Below are 12,419 nucleotides of genomic sequence, written 5' to 3' on the forward strand. Positions count from 1 at the left end.
TCTATGCGTGGCTCCTCCGCACTATTAGGTGTTACTGACAGGATGGGACACACCAAGGCCGTCTGTGGGCTGTCCTATTGGGGGTACAATGATTGGCCATTCCCTGTGTAAGGGTTGTGTCCCAAGACCGTCACCCTACCCAATTGCGTTTGTTCAGTTTGGGGTTGTTGTGTTAGCGCTACTTGTTGTTGTTGCAGTGGCTGTTGTTGTGTTATTTGTTGTTGTGGCAGTGAATATGTTTGTGGCTGTTGTTGCGTTATTTGTTGTTGTTGTATGCCCTGCTGTTCTTGAGATGGCCTAGGTTGTGCCTGTTCATTCCATGCTGGCGTTCCTGGCCTGACCCTACACGTACGTGACATGTGTCCTAGTAATCCACAACTCCAACACACGGGTGGTTCCCTGCGCTGCCATGGGAAGCTCCCTGTGTTGTCCTGGTATACCGGTTGCCCTGTGGGGTAGGAATTTCCAAGTCCCCCCACCTGCTGTTGGGTATTATATCCGTATCCTCTCCCTCTCATAAATCCTCCTCTCCCCCTGTTATAACTATAATACCCAGCTCCTTGCATTGGGTACCCTCCTCCCACGTTTGGTGCGTGTAATTGCAGTGGCGGCACTTGCTGTATTATACTTTGTGGAGGTGCTGTTTGAGCTGGATCTTGTGCAGCCACTACTTGTGTGGGGCTTTGGGCCATTGGTGTGGGCGTAGTTATTAGTGCCCCTTCCATTATGTATTTAGTAAGTTTTTTCTGTACTAGTTTGGCCTCTTCTGTTTTCCTGTCCTCTTCCTTTTGTTTCATTTTTCCTTGCCATATCCTGCAGTGATGTACTATAGTCAGCTGTATTTCTGGCCATGGTTTTGCTTCCATTCCCACTACTTTCTTTAGTTGTTTCTGAACTCCTTCTGGGAGCCCTTGTACTAGTATATGATAAAATATGGCTGGTGTTTTATCCCATTGTTCTCTAGTTTCCATGCGCCACTTCTCTTGAATATCCTGGATATAATCAACAGGATCCTCATTCTCACGCATCTTACGGGAAGTAATTGCTCCTATGTCTGATGTGTCTGGGTACTGTACTCTCAGTGCCTGCCATAGCGCATGTCTGCAGTTTGCAAATGGCGCCCCATCATGCGATGTGTTCGTCATTGTTACCCCATGCAATCCCGCTCTCTTCCAGATGTCGTCCGCTCTATCCCCTAATATTGATATTAACAGGCCCTTCACATCTCCCACTGCTAGTTTCTGTCCTGCTGTGTGTTTTTCCATTTCATATATCCACTTACCCGCACCTCCACTTAGTGATGGGAGCCTACATTTTATATTTTCTTTATCCGTATGCTTCCAAGGTACATACTGCGGTCTAACCCCTCCTCTCTCCAACAGTGGCATTAAGTTGTGTCTTGTGTCACCCTTTACGCTCCATAATATTGAGTCCTCACACCCCTCCTCTTCCCCCGTTTCCTTTACCACTTCAAATTCTTCCTTACTACCCCTGCTCCTACCTCCCTCTCCGTCCTTTCCCCTTTTTTCGTCATTTCCTGTGTTTAATATGGGTATGTTTATTTGTCTGTCTTGCCTGCGGCTAGGGAGGTCTCTAAGCCGACATGCATAGGGAGTCAATTCGTCCATGAAGGGCGCAAGCTTTATTGTGCGCAGCGAGCGTGTGGCGGTTGAGCATGTAGGGTGCGATGGGGGAGGGCGTGATGGAGATGGCGATGGTGTGGCTTCATGGGTTTGTTTTTCCACTAGTTGTTCCACCCTCTCCTCACTTCGTTCCAGCTCCTCCCTTCTCTTACTGATCCATGGCGAGTCTATGTTTGTTCTAGTGAGGTACAGCTTATCTAAGCTTTCCCTTTCACTCTTTCTTCCTCCCCTCTCTACTCCTTCTTCCTCCTCACTGCAAAAATCAGTCATAAATGGTATCCCCCACTCTGCCTTTTCCCCTTTTACTGTTACTGTTTCTAAGTCTATTATCTCCATTTCTCCTCTTCCTTTGTTACCAACTGTTCCCCCTGGTGTTGATGTTGTTGCTACTTCTCTACTTCTATATACATCCCCCCATTTTTCACTCTCCCTATTACTCCCTCCTCTTTCCCCTTCACTCCTCTCCTCCATCTCCCTACTATTTTCCTCCCTTTTCCTTTTTAGTTCCTCCATCACTTCGTTGCTCATCTGTTCCAATATTCTTTCATCCTCTTTCTTCCTTTCCCATTTCACCCTTTCTCTTTCTATTGCTTTCCCCTCTTCATATTTCTTAGCTGCCTGTGATACTACCCTCCTCCTCCATATTTCCATTTCCCTTTCTTTATCTTCTTCTTCCTTTTTTTTTTCTCTCAACACTACTCTTGACACCCTGTCTGCTGCTGCTTTTACCCTTTCAGCTTCTATCCTTTGCTCCTCATTTCGTTCCCTTAATTTGTCCAATTCGTCTTTACCCTCTTTCCTTTTCCTCACTCTCTCTTTTTGCTCCTTCTCAAGCTGTTTTATTAATTCATTCTGCTCATCCCTTAGCTTTGCCAATTTTTCCTCCAAAATCTCTTCTCTTTGTCGTAATAGCTCCTCCCCCTTCATCTCACTCTCCCTTGTACTATCCTCGTCTGTTCTCTTTACTCCCTCCCTCTCTTCTCCCGTTAGTGAACCCCGTAATTTTAATAATATCTGTGCAGCTACCCACTCATCATGTCCTATCTCTACAATCTGCTCTTCACCAATCCTCCCCTCCCCCACTGTCATCTTCCTATGAGCCACATATGGTGGAGGGCTGTATGCCGGGTTCGAGTATCCTTCAGCCGCCCTTAACTGTCCTTCTATTTCTCCTAATTCTCTTAAAGGGTACAACCCTTCTCCCTCTGTTTTCACTCCCGGTGTTATGGGTATCTCGTTGCTCGGTTCCTTTTTTATGTTGTCTAAGTTATCAATCTTTTCTCCTCCCTCTCCTTCATTCCCCGTATTTTTTGTCCTTTCACACCCCTTTTCCCCATCCATTCCTTCTTTCTTAATCTCCTTTACTTCCGGTGTTTCCCCCATAGTGAACATTCCATTTGGTCCTGGTCGGGACCCCTGGAACATCCTCCATAAGTTAAACACCTCCACATGGCTCGCCAACTTCTTCCCCTTGTATGTATTGTGCAGATGGTTTAGCAGTGAATGTTGGGCATATGGATCGAAACTACCATTAGGCGGCCATGGTGTTAACATTTTGTTATCCGTCCCCTGGGTCCACTCTATGCTGTACTTAATTAATTTCTCCCTATGGGGTGGCAGTGTGGTGCATATGTGTTGTAGTGGGGTAGTGAGGGTGTTCCCCCACCCTCCCGACCCTGTCCCGTATGACATAGTGGTGACCCAATTGTTACTCTTCCCTTCACTATCAGTTTACAATTTACAACCTTATATTGTTTACCTGGCCCCGTAAGTGTGGGGACTTACGACAATCCTTTGACAAATTATACAATAATAATAATTTAAAAAAAAAAATAAAAAATAATAAAACACAAATATATATATATATGTATAATTTTATATTGTATATTCCTTCCCCTACGGCCCCCTGCGGCCGAGGCGCACGCAGCCCCCTGTAGCTGCGTACCCCTTACGACGATCTTGTACAGTCGTCCTGATTCCTCGTTCTCCTCCCCCTTTTACACTTGCCGTGGCCGGCGTTCTCCGTGCGCAGCCACGCCCCTCTCCCCTTCTCCTCTTCCGATCCACTCGTTTATCGTTTATCTCCGTATCCGCTCCCTTATCATGTTTCTCTTCCCCACCACTCTCAAACCCAAGGTTCCTTGTACTCGCGATATTCTATTAAATCCCTACTGGTGACGTCACCGATGTCTTTACGCTACTGGTACATTCTCATTATTAGTTTCAAAATACACTTGCAATCTACCCCCGCTAACCCTACAGCTGTCTTCCTGTCTCTCCTGGAACAAGGTAATCTCATCAATAATATAATCGGACTGCGCACGCTGCGTCGCCTCGCGTGTGATACGCCCCTCAACAGGAGGGCTTAACCAGCCAATTATCTTCCGTATTGGGCAACTATGCAACTAGCTACCGCCTACAGGGAAACGTCATCTACCTATCGAGTTTCTTGCTCGAACAATAGGGAACCTCATCTACTCATTGATCAATAAATGTCAAATCGTAGGAAACCACACACACCCACCCCTACACGTTTGTCGCGATTTAGGCCAATCAATGTCTACGAGCGGCCACACGTGATGTTTTCGTGCTCCGCCCCCCTCTTTCGCGTGACGTAGCCGACTGCTCTCGCACTCGTCTCGCCACCATTCATTCCATTAGCAACACTCAGTTGTTAAACCTTCGCCGCGCATCTGTACAATACCTCCCTCCTCCCTTATTTACTTCCTCCCCCTCCCTCACAATTTCGCATTGCTCGTTGTGCGTGTCATGCTCACCAAGTTCTCTCGATGCAGGGCCGCTCGACTGCGTGCACCCCTCCAAGCGGCTCGCCACCTCCCCTCGTCTGGACCACGTCTGGACACTCGCCAACCGCGGGCGGGATACTTCTCAACCGGCTCCCGAGGGCCAATATCCGGATTGCGCTGTCCGGTCTTCTCGCAGCTCCGCGATGGTCCTGTAGTCCTCAGAAGGGGGCAACGGCAGAGGGGGCCGCGCCGCCGGGCCTCCTCGCAATGGGAGTGCCTGGAAAAAGTAAAAAATAAAAAGTCGATCTTAAACAGATCTCAGCAGTGCCTCCAACTTGTCGGGGGGAAATTCTGCCGGGGTCGGCCGGGCCGTCCGCGGACCTCCAGGCAGGGAGGCCCCAACTCCTCCCGTTTATATCCCAGATGAGATGAGATAGAGTATGAGACGCACACAAGGAGCAAGTTGACTCTGCTGTTTATTAGACAAAACGGCAGGGATGGGTCAAGGAGCGTACGCGTTCGTCCTGACACACACACAATCGTGGGGCTCGCAGGCCCTTTTTACTGTATTATGACGCGCTACTTGCGTCACTTCAGAAAGTTAACAAAAAACCTATCGCCACTCTTAATTGGGTGTTCGAGTGGTAGGGTTAGTATAGCACACATATAGAGAAAGATATTAGTGGACAAGGTGTAGTCAGGTGGTATATCTGGGTTGTCCCTACAATTAGATACATGAGAATTGTTACATGAAGACTCCTGAGGATTGGCTAAATTTGCTGTCGTCAGTGATAAGAGCCCCATGTTCTGATTGGTGCGCCCGTGAGCTTCCCAGCCTGGGACCACCGTCGTTCCCAGCTCTCGGTGTACCTGTAAGTTGCAACAATGTTTCACTATGGGTACATGCAGACAATGTGAGGACTTATTCATAGCTGGACGGGGGACCGCTCCCACTGTTGCAGATGTCCATTGAGCCTTTCAAGTGTATCTGCCAATGTCTCGTAGCGAGGGATCCAGACGCCTCTGTTCTCCTGGGTTTGGCATCTCGTCAGGTTCAGCTTGGTCACGTGGGGAGGGACCGTGAAAGAGGCAGAATTCTGCACAATTAATATTGTTTTTCTACTGCGCGTCTGGTTTAATTTGTCGGTGTGACTTTAACGTTGGTGCGCGGAGTACGAGGTTGCAACATCGTGCCTTTGATGATTTGCTCTTGGAACGTGGGTTTGCAACATTGCGACCTTGGCTGGTTGCTTCGCCGAGCTCATTCTGCAGGATCAGCAACTGACTCTTGCCTTGTTGATGTCCACGGGAGCTCTTGTTTGAGGCCTACTTGGGCCTGGTGCATAAGTTGTCCGTTTGGTGCACAGGTGCTTTAGGTTATAGGAGCATATAATTTCATGACCAGTATTGTCTTCATTATACTTCTCATGGCGGTAACTGGTTTCAAGAGAAGCGTGAGCAAGCTAGTAGAAGAGTTCATGACGCGTCTTGCGTTTCTGCATTCTGAAAGCCTATGTAAAAATAATAAAGATGCACGTCCGTGAATATGCCTGTTGCCTACGTCATAGCACTGAGTATATTCTTCGTGTAGGTTGGTGTGGGAATGTCCAATGTGTACATTTGTACAGATGTGTTTCCCGTTGTCTAGGTCGTCATGGCATCTCTAACGACGTGTAGATTTTAGTCTAGTTGATCCGTGCCACAGGTGTCGGCATGGCCAGTGCGGGCTGCTGGGCAAGCAGATGGACACATCCGTATGTTCCTGTACCAGGGTATCTGGTCGTCTGGTAAATGGACAAACTCTTCTCGTGGCGGGTGTTTGGGTCGTGACCCTCTAGGCCAAGTGCGAGAGGCGAAGGACGGGAGCCTGGTCTTCCATTCTCCCACTTCAGGTGGGTCCAGGGAGGTTTGTTCAGATGTATTTTGTGTTTACAATCTGGCAAGCTAGCTCCAGATGTGAGAAAGGGTTGACGAGGAGGAGCTAATTGAAGAAGAGAGGGGGTAGTACTTGGAAGCAGCCAGGGGACTAGTGGTCTATTACAAGCTTGAATTTCAGATCTTGAAAAGGATGGAGTGGACGTCAGGTAAGACGTCGGGTAAGGCAAAGGAGAGAAAATGGTGGACAGTATAGGGTAGTATTAGCTTAATTAAGGCAGTGGACGTGTGTGCTTGAGTAGCTTTTTGATGAAATGTCGGACCGTTGTTTTTACCTGACATTCAAAGTTCAATTAAGAGTCGAATGTGACGCCCATTGTGTGCGGTTGTGGTTGCTGTCGACTGGGGCTGCATGGATGCTGCCCATTTGAAGCAGAGACTGGTGGTGTTTTAGTTGCCATATGTCAGTATTTGAGTTTTTCTCCCACTCGGGAGCAGGAAAACCATAGTCATCCGATCCTGGATTTGTATCAGGCAATCTGGGATGAACAGGACATTTCCCAGAGCTTTTCCCGGGTGCATGTGGATTTGGTAATTCATTGAATACAATAGGAATAATGTCTTGAAGCAGCGCGCCTTCGTTGCTTCCTTCACCATCGGAGGCACCGTGCCTGTAGATAATGTGGCGTTACACAGAGAGGTCGAGACCGGTGCCAATGTGGCCAGTTGTCTCTCATGGAAGCTGCTACACAAGAGTAGGTAGAATGCCTGAAGCACACTCCAATACTAATTGAACTGGAGGGGTCCAGAAGGACGAGAAGCTGAATTCCCTAGTTGGGGGCTAATGAGAGGTGCTCTCATAAGGGGGTTAAGGGCGCTGATCTTTTTCCTGATTTCTGCAATGTTATTTGTGAAAACAGATCAATGTGCTCATCAGAGTCCAAGGAAGGAGATTTGAAAGAACATGGATCATGGCTTTTAGGTGTTCCTTAAGGAATTTGAACAGTTCTGCAGACACGTGTTCTCAGCTTCTGGAATGCTCATTTGGTGATGGGACTGTTTCGTATATTGTACTAATTTTTGATACTCTCCAACATGGATCCAACATGGATTTTTCAAGCCAATGCATCTCTTTTGCTGATACAGCCGTGCCTCTGTTTCTCAATTCTTCTCTTTTTAGGTAAGCCATGTGTTTGTCATATGATTTGTCCGTGGCTATGTATTCAGATTGTATTATTTTTTTTTGGAGGCATGCGTAATAATTTATATATTTGTCAGATATTTTTATAATGTGATTGTGTTCAAGTAGGAACCCAAAATGGTTGATGTACCCTCAGAGATGCCGCGCCTTAAATTATTTAGTAGATTTTGGGCTGCTCAATATAAATTAGGATTTTATGGCAGCAACCAATTCCCAAACTGGCAGTATTTAACCTCTTTATCTTAGTGCATGTAAAGATATGACTCCTCTTCTTCTATTGAGGCAGCTCGGGTCTCCCTGTAAACCCAAGGCACTTTACCAGCTGTTTCCACCATCTTGGGCACAAAGACTCTCTACAGAGCCCCGTTGGATGACCCTGCTTCCAGCACCTCCTCAGTTACTCTCTGTGGCAGTACAAAATCATCCTTCGCCAGCTGTGCCTCCTCTCCTATTCCCAAGAGGACCCCCAATGGCTCTCCAATCACAGGCAACACCTACTGCGGCTGTCGGCAACCCATCCTTACAACCACAAGACGCACAACATTTCACTCAAGACCCTGCATTTAACGTCTTCCGCAAGTGAACGCCCTTTTCCTCCTCCACCTCTTCCTCCAAATACGATGCCCGGCCGCCCAGGAATTACGCTAGACAAAACAACAAAGACAAGGACCAGGGCACACCAATGGAATCACACAAGACTCACAGACCATTTGAAGTGGCTCTTGGCCATGCAAAGGAAGGCGACTAAAACACAGGAAGGTTTCTTTGGTTCATAAACATGTGGAAAGGTTTTTTATTGTTTTCACATATGCTTCAGACAGTCATATATACATAGAAAAGTAAAGAGTTTTTGCACTGTAAGAGAAAGACATAGAAGAGGCCTAATAGGACAAACACACCGGCAAAAGGAATTAGGAATTCTGAAGGGAGAGGATCGTTTGGGCTTTTTTTGGTAGCACAAAGGGAAAATGTACCAGGGAAAGAACACAGAAAACTCTTTTTACTCTTTTTGAACTATGAGGTAAAATAAGGGTTAAAAAGAAAAGATGACAAATGGGGAATAACTAACAGTCAAACAAAACAGGTGACAAAGAAGCACCAACAATGAATGCACCGGTAATAATAAATCCACCAAAACCTCCAGAGTCCAATCAAACCCCTCCAGAGTCCAACCAAACTCCTCCAGCGTCCACCCAATCTCCTCCAGAGTCCACCCAAACTCCTCCAGAGTCCAACCAAACTCCTCCAGAGTCCAACCAAACTCCTCCAGAGTCCACCCAATCTCCTCCAGAGTCCAGCCAATCTTCTCCAGAGTCCAGCCAATCTCCTCCAGAGTCCACCCAATCTCCTCCAGAGTGCACCCAACCTCCTCCAGAGTCCACCCAATCTCCTCCAGAGTCCACCCAATCGCCTCCAGAGTGCCCACAATCTCCTCCAGAGTGCCCCCAATCTCCTCCAGAGTCCCCCCAATCTCCTCCAGAGTGCCCCCAAATTCCTCCAGTGTCCCCCCAAATTCCTCCAGAGTCCACCCAAATTCCTCCAGAGTCCACCCTATCTCCTCCAGAGTCCACCCAACCTCCTCCAGAGTCCACCCTATCTCCTCCAGAGTCCACCCTATCTCCTCCAGAGTCCACCCAACCTCCTCCAGAGTCCACCCTATCTCCTCCAGAGTGCACCCAACCTCCTCCAGAGTCCAACCAACCTCCTCCAGAGTCCAACCAACCTCCTCCAGAGTGCACCCAAACTCCTCCAGAGTCCACCCAATCTCCTCCAGAATCCACCCAGTCTTCTCCAGAGTCCACCTCTGAGTCCACCCGATCTCCTCCAGAGTCCACCCGATCTCCTCCAGAGTCCACTCAAATTTCTCCAGTTTTAGGGAGGATTCTCTGTAAAGGCTAATTTCCCAAACCAACGAGTCCCCCAGCAGCTTTGCTGGATTTTTGGGGTTTATTTTTTTCTCCTGCTGAGAGTGAGACTCTTTTTCTCCCACTCTTAGACATGATTTGAGGTGTTCCTTTGACTTTGTATGTGTTTTATGGGCTATGGGGTCCTTTACCCCATAGGGCTTCATGTGTTTTTGGTATGTGGGTTACACAGCACCCTCCGTGCAGTAACCCAGGGGTGTCGTAGCGACCCCAAACATAGACTCCATACCCTGGGACTGACCACTGTCTCCAAGGGCATGTAAAGTCACCATTGGCTTTACTAGTCTTAAATTGTGAACAGAACCAGTACAACCCATCATATTGTGGACGTACTGGTCGGGGCAATTCGATTGCCCCGGGGTCTGTTGTTCGAGGGGGCACTGTCCAGTCCCCCCCGACCGAGTTTTGGCTGGTGGCAGTGGATACTACTTTTTATATTCGACCTCAAATATATTCCTATGGGATTATCCCATTGTTCGAGGCTACCACTTTTTAATATAGCCTCGAACATACCGCCGGTTTATTAAATTAATATAAATTCACCGGTTGGTATTTTTTGCCGAAACTCTCCAACCCAAGTCGAGCCCTGTCATGATCTCTGCTTCCAAAAGGTCAGGGTTTTCCCAACTCCCTTGGAAGCAGATCCATAACCCAGGTTCCGAGGGCCAACCAGTCCCAATTGGGACCTTTTGGACGCAGTCCTGGCGCCAGTGGCACCAGGCTCATAAATATGCCCAGTCCCAGCGCTGGAAGCGCCGGGCTCATAATGCTTGGGTGGACTTACCTGCAGCAGACCATGCTGCTTACTTGCCTGCCAGCTGAGCCTCTGATCCTCTTCTGTTTGGAACTACTTTTCCTGTTGGGTGGGGCAGGAGCCACTCCCTAGATTCAGAACACTGGAACTCTTCTGGAAAGCAGGGACTCTTTTCTTACCTAGGCGTGGCTGTGGAAGGAGACACCTAAGCACTACATGAGGCTATTTAAACCACACCCGGTGGATGAATCTTGCTTTGGGTTATTCTGCATCCTCTGCAGCAGAACGCTCATCGTGTCTTCTGCATCGGATCCTGGGCCTAAGGAAAAAGGCTTACCATCCTGAATCCAGTCTTCAGCAACTCCTATAAAGACAAGAAAGAACAGGTTAGCATTCCGGCATCTGAAATAAAAAGGCTTACCATCCTGAATCCAGTCTTCAGCAACTCCTATAAAGACAAGAAAGAACAGGTTAGCATTCCGGCATCTGAAAGACAAAGGCTTACCTACTCTTCGTGCGCACCGGAGGTCTTCACACTGCATTCCGGCATCTGAAAGACAAAAGCTTACCAACTCTTTGCACGCTCCGGAGGCCTTCGGCGCTGCACCCTGCATCTGAAAGACAAAACAAGGTGCGTTTAAAGACATTGGGGCACTTTAATACTCATGTGCCATTACTCCTTTCCACATCAACCCCAGTGGGTATTCCGGCACCCTGCAGCCGCTCCGAACTCGTACCTGCAAAACAAAAGACAGTTAGAGCGCATCGTGAAGCAGGCAACAAGCGCTTACTTACGTGCTTCCAGGCGCTTCTATTCATCACACGGACTCCATCTTCAACTCACTTCAGCCCGTCATCCGCCATCGCCGGAACCTGCAAAACAAGAGACATCATTACTAAAGACTTTAAAGACAATAGAATTACTCGAAACTTACCGTTCGTGCAGTAAACGACGGACAGCAGTCCTCTGAAGTCAAGAGGCCTGCGCTACCGATCCAGTGAATAAACTGGTTACAGCACCCTGTCCCGAGGCAGATGGAGAGCTCGGCATTCACTTACCTAAGGTGAGAGCGTTAACCTTTGGGGGTCTACAGGAGAGCAAAAAAGGAAAGAGATAGGGACACCCCAATAACCCCAGTTCATTAATCCCATATTTTCTATCTGCAGACATCTTACTCTTGAAGTCAGGCATACAGTGCACAGAGGTCCAGCCCAAAGAGCCAACCGGGTGCTACACATCACCTTTGAAGATACGGTAGTCGCCCAGTCAAGACCGGTGCCTCTGCGAGAATCAGGTGAGCGTTACAGAACGCAAAGCCTACCGCAAAACTCTCGCCCAGGCGCTATGGAAACCTCGGATACTGACCACCTAGCCCGGTTACTTGGGGAACTAAGGGCAGAAGTGCATGCAGCTCGTCAGGAAACGAATGCTCTAAGAAGGGAACTAATTATTTCCAAGGAGAGAATAGACGGTCTTGCTAGACAATTGCTACAGTCACAAGCCGGACAAACCCCGTTACCCGCATCAGGGGCAAATCTTCCTTCAACATCCTGTATGAATCCAGTGCAGATCAACCTACCTGGGAATGTACCTCTGGCTCCGCCCGAACGATTTTCTGGTGACCCAAAGAGGTTTGCAGTATTTATCAATCAGTGCCGGTTGCACTTCTTATGCCGGCCAGCAGCCTTTCCAACTGATCAAGTAGCTTTTGTACTTTCGTACCTTAGTGGCAATGCGGCAGACTGGTCGATCCCTCTAGTTAATCAAGATGATCCATTTCTCCATGATTTTCAAGCCTTTCAGCTTAGTATGGAAAAACTGTTCGCAAGACATTCACAAGGGCAGGCCTTGGACAATGAGCTTCTTTCGTTGCGACAGGGTAATCAAGACCTTTTGGCTTATATTGCATCTTTCAATAGACTAATAGTGGAAACTCAATGGCCTGAGGACAAAAGGATTACGCTGTTTTACAGAGGTCTACGTGGAGAGCTCAAAGACGTTTTAGCCCAAGTAGTGAATCCCCCACAAGACTTTTCGGATTATATAGACTTGGTCGTTCAAATAGATCATAGACTGCAGAACAGGAAGGCCGACCCTTCCAAGTTTGATGCTCGAGTATTTTCCAAACCGCCAACTCCTTCCAAAGGAGTAGACTCCGGGGAACCCATGCAAATAGGGGGTCTGAAAGGTCCTCTAACACAAAAGGAGCGGGAAAGGAGAAAACAGTTGCAATTATGCCTATATTGCGGAAACTCAGGGCACTTTCTTCGAGA

General features: G+C 48.0%; 1 protein-coding gene across 1 annotated transcript; it reads left to right on the top strand.

The window, feature by feature from the left end:
- The first annotated feature begins 8,570 nt into the window (after positions 1 to 8,570).
- On the top strand, positions 8,571 to 9,365 carry LOC138471444 (uncharacterized). Its single transcript, XM_069609076.1, has one exon. The coding sequence runs from the start codon at positions 8,571 to 8,573 to the stop codon at positions 9,363 to 9,365; it is 795 nt and encodes a 264-aa protein (XP_069465177.1).
- The last annotated feature ends 3,054 nt before the right edge of the window (positions 9,366 to 12,419 follow it).

Source organism: Ambystoma mexicanum, chromosome 8 (genome assembly GCF_040938575.1).
Source record: "Ambystoma mexicanum isolate Mex_15411 chromosome 8, UKY_AmexF1_1, whole genome shotgun sequence".
NCBI classification, from domain to species: Eukaryota; Metazoa; Chordata; class Amphibia; order Caudata; family Ambystomatidae; genus Ambystoma; species Ambystoma mexicanum.